At 36.2% G+C, this 18,548-nt stretch overlaps 1 protein-coding gene across 1 annotated transcript in view; it reads right to left on the bottom strand.

Annotated features, from left to right (window-relative positions):
- The window catches only part of DMD (dystrophin), a 1,970,015-nt gene extending 1,952,462 nt beyond the window's left edge, over positions 1–17,553 (bottom strand). The window contains exon 1 of the mRNA XM_059385278.1: positions 17,351–17,553. Coding sequence (XP_059241261.1) covers positions 17,351–17,369 — 19 coding nt within the window. The 5' untranslated portion in view covers positions 17,370–17,553. The remainder of the gene's footprint in view (positions 1–17,350) is intronic.
- Positions 17,554–18,548: the final 995 nt, after the last annotated feature.

Below are 18,548 nucleotides of genomic sequence, written 5' to 3'. Positions count from 1 at the left end.
ATCCACTTTTCAACCTCAAAGGTGAATTGCCTATTAATCATCAGAACTAAATACTGATTTTTTAATCCTTTTTTTTTTAAGGAACCTCTATGTCCAACGTGGGGCTTGAACTCACAACCAGAGATCAAGAATCCTGTGCTCTACGGACTGAGACAGCCAGGCACCTCAGAGCTAAATATAAGTGAACAAAGTAACCAATTTAATTAAAATGATTAAACTCTTCCCAACCCCCAATCAAAATGAGCAGTAGCTGAAAAATTTAAGTGTTAACAATAGCTCCAAGGGCAACATTTTAAAATGTCTACTTTAATAGGAGGAAGTTCGTAATATTATTGATATTCACACTTCTCAGCAAGCTGCACATAGTAAGTGCTTATAAAATATTTATTCTTTGAAGTATTTTTCATTAAATTACTTGCAAGTGATTTTCTAGGACTAAACTATAAACATTCAGAAGTGTTCCTCCCTACCTACTTCCTTCATATTCTTTTCCCATTATTACTCTCACAATGGTGCAAATGTGTATACCATCTTCACTTAGCTCCCTCTACAATATCAAGTTTAATATCAGATATTTTTCCCTACTTACTTCTAACAGAGCTTTCAGTTGATATCAGATATTTTTCCCTACTTATTTCTAACAGAGCTTTCAGTTGGTTATCAGATTTTTGTAGCTGACAAGCATTAAAAATGTAAAATATCACAGAGGACACTGGGAGTTGGAGAGGAGAAGTGAGTTGGGGAAAATTAGAGGGGGAGATGAACAATGAGAGACTGTGGACTCTGAAAAACAAACTGAAGGTTTTGGAGGGGAGGGGGGTGGGGGGTTGAGTGAGCCTGGTGGTGGGTTTTATTGCGTGGAGCACTGGGTGTGGTGTATAAACAATGAATCTTAGAACACTGAAAAAAATATATAAATGTAAAATATCTAGTTATGTGTGGCCATAGAATTCTGGGAGAAATAGAGATTTCCATATTGTTTACTGTTCTTTGTGTAATCATGTTTCCAGCCTCCATCCTGTCACTCTGTGGCACTTCTCCATTTATGGCAGCAAGGGGCTCAAAGCTCTTGTGGAAGTTCAGTAGACATTGGAGCACAAGCAGGAGTTAACTCAAAATGCATCAGAGGGAAGGCGTTCAAAAAGAATTTGAAGCACCATAAATGTCAAGGGGGAAGAAAAAATACCAATTGCTGTCAAGACATATTTAACAAAGTTTATTAGAAAGGCAGCAGGAGATGTGAAAATAGTTGAAGGGAGTGGAAACACTAAATTTAAATCAGGATCTTTTTCATATAGAAATTCATAAACTCCAACCAAGGAAACTGACACTTGAGTAAGTATAAATTCTATGGTAATGATTATTTAAAACCCCATATTGACTATGAATTTATGCATGGGGATTCATATGCAAAATAACAAAACTGCATTTATAATAGAAATGAGAACAAAGCAACAGAATTTGTAACAGGTTAAAGGAAGCATTAACCTCAGTGGAGGAGAGTCAAGTTCCTAAAAAATCATTTATTCATTCATTCAGCAAAAACTGTAATTATAGTGTTCATGTCATAATTCCAGGGTCTTTAGAAAGTAATGATGAATTTTAGTTGAAAGTATGTAAATTTCAAAGTACACTTTTTGATATAAGAACATTTCTCCTTAAATAAAACTGACCTCCAAATGCAATAAAGTCACATTTTCTTTGATAGGGGAGAAGGACTTTTTAAAAAACAATCTTTATAGGAAAGTAAAGGAAGAAGGCTGAGCTGATTGATTTATTACAAAAGCAAAATTACACTGGATATGGTATCAACAATATATTGTTTTGACAATGATAAAACTAATAAAATTTCATTAAAAACAATAAGTAATTACAATGACTACTGTTTTTGAAGCTCTTACAAAATACCAGTTAGACATTTTAGTATAATTAGTCCCTATGTCGATTGTTTTTTCAGTTCAACATTACAGATGAGAAAACTGAAACTCAGATAGTTTTAAATTTTACACAGGATTACACATTTAAGAAGTGATTTAAATCCAAGTTTGTTCAGTTATAAAGCTCATATTTTCAAATGAAAATTATATCCATGATTACATTATGAATTTTATTGGCCAGTTAAAAATTTAATAAAGTAGATATATATCCAATTTGTACTACCAGTGATATAAATGAATCTAATTATGGCCTGTTGGACCACAGTTAAATGTGTTATATATTTTGATTTGTTTTCTTTTATCCTGGAATATTAAGTTTTCCCACTTCAACCATTTTTTAAAAATATCCTCATGCAAAATTTTTGAAAATTAAAGATAAATATTTAGTTACAAATGCAATTTTGGATTGGTTAACCAGTATCCATTCAGGTGTTTGCAGATTTCTGATTGAAAGGAAGACCAATAATAAAAGTCTTAAAGAGAATTATTGGAAGAGCTGTTCAAGAACTCCATGGAATGGGACAAAATATTTGCAAACATGTATTTTATAAAGGGTTAATCTTCAAAATATGTATGGAACAATTACAACTCAATAGAAAAAAACCCCTAAGAACCTGATTTAAAAATGGGCAAAACACTTAAATAGATATTTTTCCAAAGAAGACATACAAATAGCAGACAGGTATCTGAAAATAGGCTCAGGATCATCAGTCATCAGAGAAATGCAAATCAAAACAACAATGAGATATCTCCTCATACTTTTTGGGATGGCTATTATTAGAAAACACAAAAGGCGATACGTGTTGGTGAGGATATGGAGAAATTAAGACCCTTGCACCTTGTTGGTAGAAATGTAAACTGAGGCAGCCACCATGGTAAACAGTATGGAGGTTCCTTGAAAAATTCAAAAATACCATGGGATCCAGCAATCCCACCTCTGGGTGTTTATCCAAAAAAAAACTGAAATCAGGATTTTGAAGAGATGGCTTCACTCCTGTGTTTATGGCATCACTATTTACAAGAACCAAGATGCCAAAACAACCTAACTGTCCACTGATAAATGGATAAAAATCATGTAATATATACAGATTATGGAATATTATTCAGCCTTAAAACGAAAGAAATCCTGTCCTTTGCTAAAACATGGATGAACCAGATGATATTATGCTAAGTGAAACCAGCCAGACACAGAAAGACAAATACTGCATGATGCCATTTACATGAGGTTACTTATTATCATCAAATTCATAGCTATGAATTTGATGATAATAAGTAACCTCATGTAAATGGCATCATGCAGTATTTGTCTTTCTGTGTCTGGCTGGTCACTTATTTGTGGAGCATAACAAATAACATGGAGGACATGGGGAGATGGAGAGGAGAAGGGAGTTGGGGGAAATTGGAAGGGGAGGGGAACCATGAGAGACTATGGACTCTGAAAAACAATCTGAGGGTTTTGAAGGGGCGGGGGGTGGGAGGTTGGGGGAACCAGGTGGTGGGTATTAGTAAGGGCATGGATTGCATGGAGCACTAGGTGTGGTGCAAAAACAATGAATACTGTTATGCTGAAAAGAAATTTAAAAATTAAAAAAAAATTCATAGAATCAAAGAGAGGCATGGTGGGTGCCATGAGGCTGAGAGAAAGGGGAAATTTGGAGCTACTTATCTATGGCATAAAGTTTCAGATAAGCAAGATGACTAAGCCCCGGAGGTCTGCTGTACAACACCATACCTACTGTTAATGTTACTGTATTCTACGCTTCACAGTTTGCCAAGAGAAAGGTCTCGTATTAAGCATTCTTACCACAATAAAAGAAAACTTTAAAAAGAGAACACAAAAGAATGAACTTTCTCACTCAACAAGGAATGTAAGCAAAGTTGTCTAGATGAAGGGAGCAGTTTAAACAGACCACCTTTGTCCATTAATGTGTCTTTCAGTCTACTTGGTTTCTTTAGTTTCTGGAAATCATAGCTGCCTCTCTGGATGACCTTCATTATAATCTAGACAGTCACATCGACATTTCTCCCAGAAAGCCAGATAAAGAACAAATTTAGAAAGTCTGAGCATGGCATATAAAGCTGCCTTTGACGATTATAACTGAAGAACAACTCTGTGGGTGTTTAAAAAATTATTCCAGTTATGTGGTTCAGTCTCTTGAGATTTAGTGGTAACCAATTATGGCCCACAGGCCAGAAAAGTGACTGATCATTGTCTGAAGACATGATGATAAAGTGGGCAAGCGAAACAGATTCAGCTGTCTTTCCCCCCTTACAGGTAGATGTTGATGGAAATAATGAGAGATTTAAAAAGCTGACACAGCTTTGATTCCTCCTTTGAGGCTTCCTGCTGTTGACTCTTTATAAAATATGGTCAGGTAAAAGAAAAAGTCAGTGCATAGTTTTTCCCCACTAATGATTAATAAAAATGACTTGGCAAATAGAATTCTGCACATTGGCAAATGTAAACAGCACAGGAGGGCCCCTACCCAGTAAAGAAAGACATTTGGGGCATTATCACACTAAGCTACTCTCTGATCCCTGACCCTGCATGCTCTCACAGAGTGACTGTGCACCCACTTATATCTTTTCCACACGCCTTCTCTCACATGTTACTGTTCTTGAAACGATTACACTTGCTTCAAGACCAAATCAAACTGCCTTTCCAGCCCTTCAGGCTGAGACGGTCATGGCCAATTTCATAGCATCTGGTACGTGCCTCTATTACTGTTCTGCACCATGGTATTATATGTATTTGCCTGTATCTCTTCTAGACATGGTGTTCTTAACTATTTTTGTGCAATAGATCCTTTGGCATCTGGTGAAGCATATGGAACACTTCCCAGAGTGTTTTTAAAAGCATAAAATTAAAAGAAATTCATATAGGAAGACAAAAGAAATTAATTAGATTGCAATATGGTTACTAAATAGTAAAGCTAGGAATATTAGATGTGATACATGCACTAATCAAATGTGTAAGGATTAATATAAATTCAAACTAGTGGTTATTATCAATGATCTTTCAAAATATCTACAACTAGAATATGATATTAAAATATTGGTGATAAATTCACAGATATTTCTAATACCGTATCATGTCACCTGTCTTCATAATCAGAAGAAATGCTAGTTTTCAGTTAGAGGTTAGGGAAAATAAGGCTGCAATGTTTTTTCCCCTCTCCCAGTTTGTGGACTTCAGATTAAGAAGCTTGCGATTTGACTGCACAGCCTCAAGGGCAGAGTATTTGATTTGTTCATCCTTCTGTTGTTAGGACAGAACAGAACCATCGGTGCAAACCAAGGGCTCCACAACGTCTGCTGAATGGTGGCTGAGCTGTGTTTCGGAGGCATGGCTGCTGATTTTATCACTGCCCTTATCACATCACAACACGTGAAGAAATTTGCTATTTACGATTCGGTTCGGCAGTAGGTGCTACACATGGTGCTACGTATATTCTCCTGTTTCCACAAACAGAAGCTTGAAAACTAAAGCCGAAAAGCATCTTTGACTAAGTGATTTGTGTTTGTTACATTTTGTCTCTCCTCCCCCCAAGTCAATAGACGACCACAGAGATGTTGATAAGGCGCCTGATAATGTCCTCATACTGCACACAGGCTTTTGTGGTTACTGCTTAAATCTCTAATCACAGAACCTAAGCTGGCTCTACAACCCAGCCTGGAGATGGGAGAGGGGAAGTATCACTAGTTTCAGCCTTTCAGACAGGAGGCTCTGACACCAGCCATACTGACACACTGAAAGACATTCCACTTTAGTGAAGATGAGGAAAACAAAATGCTCCGTTTCCTGACTAATGGCTATTTCTTTATTATATTAAGAAGCCCGCCTAATTCTTATGGGGAAAAAAAATGAGCCTATCATTTGGATGTCTCCCAATAAGCTGCTTCCTGATATCATATAAACCAATAATCTATGATTAACTTTTCAGCTCTCACTTGTTTTATTTATAGCATAATATACGGCTTAGCTATAGTTGACTTATTATGTTCAATTTAATCAAATTAGATGATCAAGAAAATGACAAATGCCATTTATCTTAATGTGTTTTAATGACACAATTCCAACAATGATACATCTCTATTAGTAAGAAAAGCAACTATATAAAATAAATATCTCAAACATTGGCCAAATAGATGTAATATATAGAACATATATAATAACATATAATAATTTCTATTATAACAGAATTAAAACAAGGAGTCTGTTTCCAACATTCCCAACCAAAACCTCCTTCTAAATTCAGAAAAGTTCAGAGATTTCATAATGCTCTGCTGCTTATTAACATTAAAAACATCAATAGATAATTGTTTAAGGAAGGAAATTTTTTTTCATTAATAATAACAAATGCGTTGCATAACGAAGTGTCTTAGCCTATCCCCTTTGAGGAAAAAAATGAGATTTTGGTAAAATATGATGAAGAATCCTTATAGTGTAATTTGATCATAGTCTACCTGAGGTACAATTATTGGCATTATTATCCCAAGAATTGATTCTTCTTCATAAAACTTGATTATATCCACAATAAGAAATTAGCCCTTTGCATAGCTTTAATATAATATTAATTTATTCAACATTTAAAAGATATTAGCTGCATCCATAAAAAAATATGCTAGGCACTGTTTGTTACATTAGCCATTTGATGTCTCGTCATTCTCTTGATCTCAGAACCAGAAGTGCAGTATTCAATAAACTAATTGAAAAAAAAAATTAATGTGAGAAGTATAGAGTTCTTGATGTTTGAACAAAGATGAGTTTTAATACTTTTCAAATGAAAGAAGAAATAGGTTTGTTCTCCTCTTGGCTCTGGAAAATAGGAAAGACAATCACAAAGCAGGTATTCCAAAATGAAACAAAATTATCATTGCTAGAAAAAAAAATCTTCTAGCATCTGTTGCAACACAGAGCCATTATAATGCAATTAGACAGACTAGGGACCAGATGCTAAGGAAGCAAAATTTAAAAGATAAAGCATGGCATTATTTTGGTTAATGAATTTAATTCCAAATGTTACAGGAGTGATTCATGGACTTTTTCCCCTAAAGATCCGTTGTCACATGTTCATAATGCATTTTTACAGGATGCCTATGTAATATATTGAGAAAAGTAAATTATCTCTCCCAGAATATTAGATGTTTTAAAATGACTCCACTGTACTCTCACAAGTAGATGAATAACTTGCCAATAGTGATACATGACTCTTTAAATTTATACCTCAAGAGTAAGAAATAGGTTATACTATAAATGGAATATAATTCCATGGGACATGATCAAAAGAAATATATTTTAGGAGTATTTATCATTTCCCCCTAATATTCTCAATCCCCTATTATTGTGTCATGAGAATATATGCCAAAATAATTCTGAAAATACAATTTAAATACTACTTTAAGAAATGTGTAGCTAAAAGTTAAAGTCCTTTAGCATGTTCATTTTATATTTCCATCCACAGTTGCCTCTAGCACTCATTATTTTGAAAATAAAAGTCTCCTGTACAGTAAGCTTGTTAAAATGAAACTCCAGATCATACCAGAAGGGCATAAATAGGAAATAAGAGAGGAAAAACAAGTAACACAAGAACCTGCTAACTCATATTTAAGTTTACTTTATCAAGCTGAAAATAAAATGGAGAAGCAATTATCATGCAAACATAAATAGTACTATACTTTCCTAGATGTGCACAATGTGAACAATGAAGATGGAGCAGTAGCTCACTCGAAAAGTAGAATCTATGTCTTCTTAATATGCTCTGTATTTAATGCTTTTGCAACTTACTATATAAGGCAATAACTTTGACATCCCCAGATTCCAGATTCCAGTTTCCAGGGAAGAATGATCAGACCAGGGAGGTATGTTGATTTTAATTCTGTTTAACCTGTTAGCCCATGTCATGAAGTTTTCCTAAAGACACACTATCTTAAAAGCAAGCACTTTGGAAAACTGTAAATATTTATTATAAAGCAGTGGACACCATTTGGATATTCAGGAATTTATTGATCTGTAACAAATATAAGAGGGACATTGAAAATATGCTGGAAGGGGCGCCTGGGTGGCTCAGTGGGTTAAGCCTCTGCCTTCGGCTTAGGTCATGGTCTCAGGGTCCTGGGATCGAGCCCTGCATCATGCTCTCTGCTCTTCGGGGAGCCTGCTTCCCCCTCTCTCTCTGCCTGCCTCTCTGCCTACTTCTGATCTCTGTCTGTCAAATAAATAAATAAAAATCTTAAAAAAAAAAAAAAGAAAATACACTGAAAAACACCACTTCAGCATTAACGATGACTGTGTGATGAGAACATGCGTTTTTTCACTTATGCTTATTACTAGACATCCGTTGGACAAATTAATGAAATTCCCACATATCGTATTATTTTAAGCAATAATAACAATCCATAGATGGGGAAAGATAATTCTTTACTTTCTTCTGAAACATTCACCACACACACAATTAATTTTTTCTCAAGCTAAGTGACAGAAAGCAGAATATGTTAGGCTGCAGTCAAAGCCAGAAGTGACACAATTGGCCGTCATAGACAAGGGGAAAGCATTTTTCCTTCTAATGAAAGTGTAATGCGGGGATCTCTTGAACAAAAGGAGTTATAGTAGAGCGATGGTCTTCTGTGGCCTGTGCCTAAGCTGCAGTTAAATATGATAAATATGTGGTCACCAAAGGAAACATTTCTCTGAAAGCAGTATTAGTCATATAATGTTTAAAAACATTACCAGGGGCTTACTCTTTCGTAAACAACATGGAGAATATAAAACATCACACCTGCTCTCAAGAATTTTATAAAAAATTTACCAAAACAAAGAAGATCCACAGGAAATCATTACAAGCACTTAACTTGAGAACTGGGTAAAAATGTGGTATAAAAGTCCACAGAATGAACTGAGATTTGAAGCAGTTAGGTAGCTACAATACTAACATGGATTTTTGAAGATGGTAATGCTTTAGAACCAAAACAAGTAGAGAAGACTCCAGAAAGGGAGAAGGAGCCTACCAGGATCAGAGTGAGGGAACTGTCCTATGCAGGAGACAGAATATTTCATGCTGAGAATATAAAGAAAACACATCTCAAACCCTTAAGAGCACACAGTCAGAATGAAAGGATTCATATTGCTCTTGACTTAAAAGAAATTCTACTTGACTTTAGAGATACCCAGCCAATCAGCAAAAGGCCTTGGACAATGAATTTTTGTGACATAGTTATTGAAAATACTGTTATTAAAAATAACTCATCCTTATTATTACATTTTAATTTTTTGTACTTAATTTTATTTGATCCCTGGAACTACTGAAAATAGCCAGGAAAAAATCATTATTACATCAGTTTTTTCCCATTTTGTTGAGTTGTTGTTGACATGTAACACTGTGTAAGTCTAAGGTAACTAACATATGATTTTATACATGTATGTATTGTGAAATGGTTAAAGTAGTAAGGTTAGTTAACACCTCCGTCACCTCATGTAGTTACCAGTGTGTGCATGTGTGTGTGTACGTGTGGTGAGAACGATGAAGATTGACCCTTTTTTGCATGCAAAGCCTGAGGCCCCCTGAAGATGAATGATGACTTAAAGGCATACAATATGCATGGGAGTTGGGACTTCTCTCACATGTCCTGATTACAAAATCATTACCCACTTTTTAATTTCCTCATGTTGTTGAGAATCTGAAACTTTTATCATGGAAACATGTCTAGGATGTCTGGAATCATACCTTAATAGAAAATGAAGGAAAACAATCCATTAAAAGATTATCTCAACCTGCTTAAATTTGCATGTAAACTATCCTTTGTACCATCATATATTATGGGACAAAACAGAGGCTGAAATGATGAAATAAGCTTACCACTGAAGACCTGACTACTCTGGAAATTTAGACAATTGAAGTCACTAGTCATGGAGTCCAAAGGGAAAAAACTATGCTTGATTCCACACTAGTAAAGCCAGAAGCTCCCTAATTTATATCTCCTACTTGGCTAAGGATATCAGATGTGTTCGGGCTGGACAAGTTCAAGACTCTTGCTTGAGTAATTTTAAGGAATGTAACAAGGTCTGAATAGCAATTGGTTATTTAATAATCCTGCTGGCAGAGCCAACATAAGCTTGCCTCACTCTTAAGCACAGAATAGGACCAACTGCCTTACTAGGTACTGGGAAGAGAAACCTGCATCTGCATATAAGCTTTAAAGTCAACCTGACGTGAAATCCTGAAATACATTTTGAAAATGAATGGATTGGTGATAAAATTAATGAGAAAACTAAGGTCTCCAGAATGAAATATTTTTGGCATGTGATCACCTGATACACTGCCCGTAGAAGTCCTCTGTAGTTCGGTCTGCTGAAAAACTCTCAGCATAGCCACTCTTGCATCACGGGTATTATATTAACACCAAGCCAAATTGACTGTTTGTCTTTGTGTCACATCACGTTTCGACACTAACTTTTACTCCATTTCTGTCTCCTTCTCCACCGCAATATGCCCCTTTACTGATTTGAAAGGGCTTCCCACTAAAACTACTACTAGCAACTGCCACTTCTGTACCTGACACTAACTCTAACCCACTCACCTAGAAAATGCTTGTCATCTTTAATATGAGAGTCACTCATGCCCATGTCACACCATCCACACTGTGTGATGTCTAGCCTAGCCTGGGCTCCAACCCACCACTTCCACATTCCATACAAAGAACAACACCTTGGACCGCACGTATATACTTCTGCATGGTCCAGAGTACTGAGCTAGAACCAGTGTGTTCTTCAAATATGTCTGTCCTCTTTGCTAGTGAAACAGCAAACAATGTAGAGATTGAGCCTCAGTAAATTACTATTTACCCAACATCAACCAACCCCGACTCTTCTCTTCTCATTAATGCATGCACCAAATATGGAGATTAAGCTAAGACAATGTACTTGGCAAGATGCTTGTTATACTATATATAGTGATAATCAAATCTGCTAGAGGTTGAGTGAGGAAAGCCCTGCAGGCAGACACAATGCAAAAATAAGCCTGGCATTTGAGAAATGACAGCAGGTCATTGTGGCCGAAGTACAGCAGGAACACAGAGGAGGAGGAGGAGGAGGAGGAGGAATGCTCTTAAATCAGGTAGGAACACAACCTGGTTTACATTTTTAAAAGATCACTGTGGATGCATTTGGCGAATGGAGCAGAAGGGGTCAAAAGCACAAGTGGCAGAGACAAGGTGGGGGGGGTGTGCTGCCATGTTTAGGGGTAACTTAGGATAAGATAAAATCAAAAGTTATGGATGACGTCATCTACTTTCTCTGCTGTTCCATGAGTCTTTTATTCATGCATTGTGACAATCTGGCATGTTTCCTAGAGCAGCTCTTCTAAACCTTCCCACTGCTTTTCAGGTTCACAAACTGTTTCCTTCTTCTCCACCTCCTGTTCTATCTTGATGGAAGATTGTTCTTTAGCTACTAAACACAGCACAGTCATCCAGTGTGAGCTCCCTCATGCTCCCTCCTTCTATCATCTCCACTGCCCTTGCCCTAATTTTTAAGGCTGTGAAATAATCCATCTCCAACACTCTGTGTTAATTTGGATTCTCCCCAAACAGACACGAAGGCGAGTTAGTTTTTCTTTCTGATTTCAGAAAGTGCATATGGGAGGGTGGAGAAAGTGAGATTTAGGAAAAGGGAGGAGGCAGGAAAGGATGTTTTAATTAGCACATCAGTAATGGGAGTCAGGGGTTCAATCCTGTTGGTGACCCTCTGAGAAGCAGTGTGGAACATGCCTCAGAATAGTCCTGCCAAAGGAAGAGGAGGCTGGGGTGTCTTTCCAAGGACTCCCATCCCCTAGTAGTTAAAGCTTGTTTCTAGTGACATCACCCCCCTCTCGCAATATTTCTGGCTCACTCCTGTTTGCAGCAGAGCAAGCTCCCATGGTGCTGGAGTAAGTTCTTGGGCAGAGCAACCAAGCAAGAGACAGAAACTCTGGAGATGGTGAGCCAAGAACTACAGTGAACTCAGGTTAGGAAAGAAACATGGAGCCCAGTTCTAGCATACTCTATACCTGCCCCACTCCACCACCCCCACCCCCACCCTTATCGATAAGACCTTGTTTATTTCTCTCCTCTACTGAAGCATTCTTTAAAGGAATTACTGCTATGAGCTATATAAGGGACCTTATAAATCATCTGATCCAATCCCCTTAATTGAAAATTTGAAAATTAAACCCCAAAATTACCCAGTTAATTTTGGGGATACTATTTGCAAACCTTTTTCTCATCCTATAAAATATATATTGTGTTTTATATATATTTTATAGTGTTTATATTATTTTTGGTTGCTCAATAGTATGAACCTCCATTCTAATACATTGATATCTCATTGCCTTCTGTCAACATGTACTACCTCCTATTGGTTCACAAACGTTCAAGTCTAAGCTACTATCTGTTGAGTTTTATAATCTCTATTCAATACTTAATTGAAAAAAAAATATTGCAGACTTGTAAGAACAAACTAATTGGAAAGATCTGAAGCACAAAAGCTATTATGTCCCAAATCCTCCCTACAGAATATTTTTATTTGTGCTATATATGGCCTTGACTAGAGGTATTGTTTGTATTGTTGTTTTGTGGTTGTTTTTTTTTAAACCAACAGAAATATTTTCAGGGTCCTGGAAACCTCCAAGGTAAGTGTTTAAAAAATCTGCTTGCCGGAGTCTGTCAGTATTTTGGTAAACAGTATCTGAAGCATGACTATAGTTTATTTGAAAAGCAGGCTAGTTCACACAGAAATTGTTTTTATTCATTGGAATGGCTTCACATGTGGTATACTTTATTTTTAATTTGGTTTAGTTTATGATTAACAATCACGTTTCTAAAGGTGGTTAAATAACATATTCTGTTGCATAAATGATACTCTTTACAACAAGGGGCACATGTAATATATATACTTTGAACTTAATTCACACTGTAATTGTTTGTATCAAAAAACTTTAGATCAAATAATCTACTACAACTAGCCATGATGCTTCATTTCATTATATTTAATTATATGGCAAGATTTTTCCTCCCCGCTCTTCTTCCAAAGGGCTTTATTTAGACACCACTGATGTTCATTTTTATTGGAGAGAGATTCATCTAGATTTCTGATAATATTGTGAGGATGTCGTACCTCCTACTCAATATTCTCTTAACTTTCACAAAAAATCTCTTTTTTGAGAATCTTTCAATTTTCCAAAGAAAAAAAGAAAAAAGAAAAGCAAGGGAAAAGAAAGAAAAGAAAAGAGAAAAATGCCTTTAACATATTGTATTTTTAAGAGCCTTGAGTTTCAAGGAACTTTTCTCTGGGTCCATGCTCAATCTTGGCTTGAGTCTTGAACATGGAGTCAAGTGAGGCAGAGCCATTTTTTCTGCTTTTGGCAATTTCGGAGCTGCCTAAGAACCTCGTTCCAACCCTTTCCTTCCTCTTCCTTACCTTTTCTTAGCCATATTACCAACACCTTTCCTAAAACAGAGAGGCTTCAGTTTTGTGTGGCTGGGGGAAAAAATCCATCTACTTCAGGTTTTCCCTAATTCCCATTTCCATTTCAATTTCAAGTGCTGGCTAAAATCAAATGCACTGTGGGGTATGTATGCGTGTGTGTGTGTGTGTGTGAGCGCGCACGCATGTGTCTGTCTGAAGAGATATGATTTGGGCTTGACCATGAGGAATCTGGAAACTGAAAAGGTGATCAGGTGATTGTATCCTGAAGACTCAAATGAGTTTGTCAAAGAAGTCTAGTATTAATAAGAAAAACAAAACAAAACAAAACAAACCCTCCCATGCTTTTTGTTCTTACATTCGGTTAATGATCTAATAGCTATCAGAATAAAATGTCATAGATATTATTCATTTTCCAAAACAAATGGCATTAAAAATTAAATTATATACCCCTTTCTTTCTTTCCCTGGGCAATTTTGCCTGTAGGATTCATTTGTAGAGCTAGTTTATTGAATGTCTGCTACATTCCAGGCAGGATTAAGTACTAAGGATTCCATGATGGAAGACAAGGGATATGAGAGCCCTGATAGAGTGTTAGTGTTTTTTTTTTCAAAGTTATACTCCAAAACGCCATTAAAGATGGTTTTATTTTCATAATAAAGCCATAATTTATCACCATAAATATTATCTATTATAGTAATTATCAGTTGCCTTGATCATGAATGGAGAAGTGAAAAGTAATAAATTGAGAAATGAGTCAGGCCACAATAAATCTCTTGCTATATTATTTGAACATTAGAAATATGGCACATTGCCTTTTAAGCATCACCCTCTTTCATCAACTTGCAGTAGTAATAGAATTAAAATAACATGAAAATGCCATCATAGCTGATGATTTCTGAAACCTGTATAGGTAGTTTGTGATAGGTAAGACTAGGCAAAAAGAACACCCTATAAAACTGAAATAAATGACAGTATCTATTTTCTTGAAGCATTTTATCAAAAAAATTGAGAGAATGAGTGTTATAAACATTTCTACTTCCTTAAAGGCCTTGTAGTCCCAACTCTAAGTTACCAACATCTAAATTCCCATAAAAGTCAATTATCCATATTATGCATTGAATCTAAATGTTGCACCCCATTAGAACATATCAAAGCTTAAATCTTACTGAACGAAATGGACCATAACGAATGAACATGTAACTTAAAACAAGAATAAAGATGACAATATTTTGAATGCTTGAATTCAGTTATTAGCTTCTTAAATGATGTATTTTAATTTTTTCTTAGTCATTATAATTAAGTAAAATACCCAGTCCTGTCAGGGTTTAAGTTTGTAAACTATGGTTTCAGTAAAGTGAGTTGGAAAACCTTTGATTTTTACTGACCTAAAAGGGGAGACTTGATGTATAGTATAAACTCAAGTGCTTAGAAGACATGGATCACGTTTTCATTTTGTTAAAAGTATCACAGAGTGAATCCTTACTGAGAGAGGTAGCTCTCGGGGAATGAGAATCAAAAGAGTAATTAAAAAGGAATTCTTTATATTACATATTTGAGAACTGCTGACCAACTGTTTACTTTAGCGATGTTATTGCTAATTTCTATGGAACAATAATGTCCCAAGTAGATATTTGATATTTTAATGGGTTAATCATTGATGGAACAAATGCCTCAATTTTGTGTGGGCAGTGTGTTTATTTTTTTGTGCAGTGGGAAACTTCTCTATGCAGTGTGTAAAGAGCACCCAGGTAACCAACCAGACAAAGGGAAAGAAAGTAAGTGTTGTTTCTAATAATGAATATCAGCCAAATTCTGTTTCTCCCCCCATTCACTCAACCAGACGTTTATTGAACCCCCACCATTTACCTTACACAAAAATGTCAACCCGTTGACTAGTTTTTGAGCTCCTACTGTATGCAATGCATTGTTTAATTTCCTGTCTTTTGTCCTTTTATCAAAAATATAAACTTTCAGAGAGCCAAACCTTTTGTTAACCCTTTATCTCGCACCCAAGTGAGATGTGCTTGTCACCCTTGGTGACCCATCAATCTCCCAATTCCCTCTACCTAGAATGTCCTCCAACTAGATAAATCCTCAGGAGCCATAGTCTTATTCCACCTGAATCTTGGCGAGTATGACTCATAAATAAGAATCTCCTCATCTTGGCAGTGCTTCTCAAAGTGTGGTCCCTACACCAGCAGCATCAGCATCTCTGTAGAGAAACATTTTAGAAATGCAAATTCTTGGGCCACCCCTCAGAAGGACCAGAAACTCCTGGTGAGGCCCAACAAGCTGTATTTCAACAGGCTCTGCAGGGGATTCTGATGCCCTCCTAAAGCAGGGAGAGCCCCTGCTCTTATCTACCTTGTTCCAGAGTTTTTCTGAAGATCAAAGGAGAAAAATTACGTCGCGGGGTTTTGAAGGAAACAAATAAATAAATCAAGGACTATGTAAGCATAATTTATTAAATAGGTCAAGGATTGTTTTTAACTTATTTTTCTGTTTCTCTATTTCGTCCTTAGTTTGTACATGCATTTAAAGATAATCTCAGCAATGTCAGCAAGCTTGGTCGCATAGTTCAAGCTGTGAGGGTTCAATAAATAGGTCGGTAAACATTGCAAATCAACACAGCTTTTGATGAAATGTCAAGCAAGACAGAGCTTAGCTATATTCGGCTCAGCTTGAATTCATAAACCATTAACTGGCCTCTGTACTTCCAGGACAATCTGTCTGATGAATAAAACACAAACAGAAAAATAATAATAAAAAAAACCTCTTTAGAAAGAGATTACTAAAAGGGAACCTTTAAGTGAGAAATGGCACCAGATAGTTCAGAGCAAATGAGAGAGAAGTCTTGCGAAAGTTGGTATGTTTTCTTACAAATCAAGTTATGGGACAGCGTGGGATCAAAATATACTTTTTAACTTTGGATTCTTTTCCTGATATATAGTCATAATTTTAATAAGGCTTTTTTAATCCTACTCTTTTAGCTCTGCCCTGCCCCCCAAAGTAGATGTCTTCCTACAGAAAAACTTGTCAGAAGAGATAGGAATTTTAGCAAAATTGCCGAAATTCAGGAATTAATGTACTTTTAATATACAGTTTTTACATACTGATAACAAATCTTTCCTGATTTAGAATTTTAGGATCTCTTAAAATAAAAAAAAAAAAACCACAGGTAACATGGCTAATCATAACTCCTTTTTACTTAACTTAAAAGCTAGCATTTAGCAGTAATTGTTGAACCTTTGAAATCATTCTTAAATATTTCAAGCAATTAGGCAGCCAGGAATCATTGTTTACCACTGGCAGCCCACTTTACTTCCTAATAAGCTATGAATATCTGATCATGCCTAAATCACTCTTCACAACAATCTTCACAACAATATTATTTTCCTTTTCTTTGACAAAAAACATTCTTGAAGCTATATATATAGTTTCAAGAATATATATATACACACACATATATATATCACATAGGTGTTTCTATTGCTAAGACATAAATTCTTCACATTAGTTTTCTATTGAGCTCATGGATTTAGTCTAGGTCCTGAGAAACTGAATTTGAAGAAGAAATAGTATTGTTTTTTGAGTAAGGTCTGGATCATTACATTTTTTTTCCTTGTCACTTCATATCAGAAGTAACTAAATTCCTAAAGACCAGGTTCATAAAAGCCATAACCCAAAAAGAAGAATCTGGGCTCCTCATTATTTCAGTGCTTTGCATTATCGTATAGGTTGCTAATGTCAAACCCCTTCCCCTCCCTTTCTCACAACAAAAGTCCCAAATTAACTTTTAGAGAAAGCCATATGGAAGAGGAGGGATCCAAATTTACCCTAGAGGCTGCAAACTGACCAGAGGAGTCACCTCTGAGGAAGCCTGCTTCCGATTGCTTGTGGCATTTATCCTTCTTCTGAAAGGCTGTAGCATTTATCTGCAGCTTTTACTCACCAGATGAGACCTCAGACATTTCAAATTCTGCGGTGGCTTGCTACACCTTCATAGGAAAGCTTTTTGCTGATTTCCCTGTTGGTACTTTTCTCTTACACATTCTATGGGGTCTGAGAAACCTGGAGGTAGAGTCATAGCCAAGCACAGATAAAGCAGGTACATAATCTCTGCCCAGCTTCACAAAAGCAGACAAACGCACAATCTTTTTCCACCTGTTTCTTCCACTCCGGTTGCCGTACAAAGTGAGGTGATCTTTACAGATTCACAGGGAGCGTTTTGCAAACACTCCCCTCTCACAGCAATGGTTTCTTCCCTCACAGGCTCAATCTACCTGATTATGTTCCCTTCTAATCAGTAACCTCAGTTTCTGAAGTAATAACTGTGCTGGCTGCTTTATATAGGCTTTCTCGGAGACTGAGGCAGAAACCATAAAGGAGAATTAACGGAGCTGATTATTATGAGGACACCTGTATTTTTGTCTAGCCTTCATGTGAACTCGGCAGCGTGCTCATTTATGCAAACATGTTATGAAAGAGAGCAAAAAGGAGGGCACGGAAAGAAGAGCCTGGACCTGTAAAGTTGTGCACCTGTGAGATGCTAGGAGGGGAGACAGCAAGTCCAGTAATGTCCTGTGGTGCTCGAAACACATTTGAACTTCCTATGAAAATATCAAAATAGAAGTGCTTGACATCCAAATACCTCCCTCCAGAGCTACTTTGAAAAATCAATTATCAAATCTGAAACAGACTGACATGAAACCCAAGGCATGATGCAGAAGTTAATTCCTAAAGCAAATGGAGATTACTGAAGATTGAAGCAAAAATCCATGCATGTAAACCCTGATTTTTTAAATAAAAGAAAAGATATCAGTAACTTACTTGAGATTATATTTGAAGTTCCACCTTGAATTCTTTCTTCTCTTTGCAAGTACAGAATTGTGCCAGCCTTGTGTAATGACTGTTTACCCAGAGCAAAAGATTGAAGTGGATTTTCAGATTAAAAATAAAACTCTTAAGTATGTCAATCCCCATCTGATCAAAGCACATAAACTAATTTTTTTCAAGTACTTCATTAACAATATACCCAAGAAAAGCTGCATTTCTCTCTGTTTTCTTTAAAGAGGAAGTTGTTAAAAATGTTTGAAATCCATGTAAAGAGACCCAGAAAAATAGTTAGGGCTGCTTCTAATTCATCTAGT

Source organism: Mustela nigripes, chromosome X, assembly GCF_022355385.1.
Source record: "Mustela nigripes isolate SB6536 chromosome X, MUSNIG.SB6536, whole genome shotgun sequence".
Taxonomy (NCBI): domain Eukaryota; kingdom Metazoa; phylum Chordata; class Mammalia; order Carnivora; family Mustelidae; genus Mustela; species Mustela nigripes.
The sequence above is the reverse complement of the archived record's forward strand: the minus strand, read 5'-3'. Positions and strand labels throughout refer to the sequence as shown.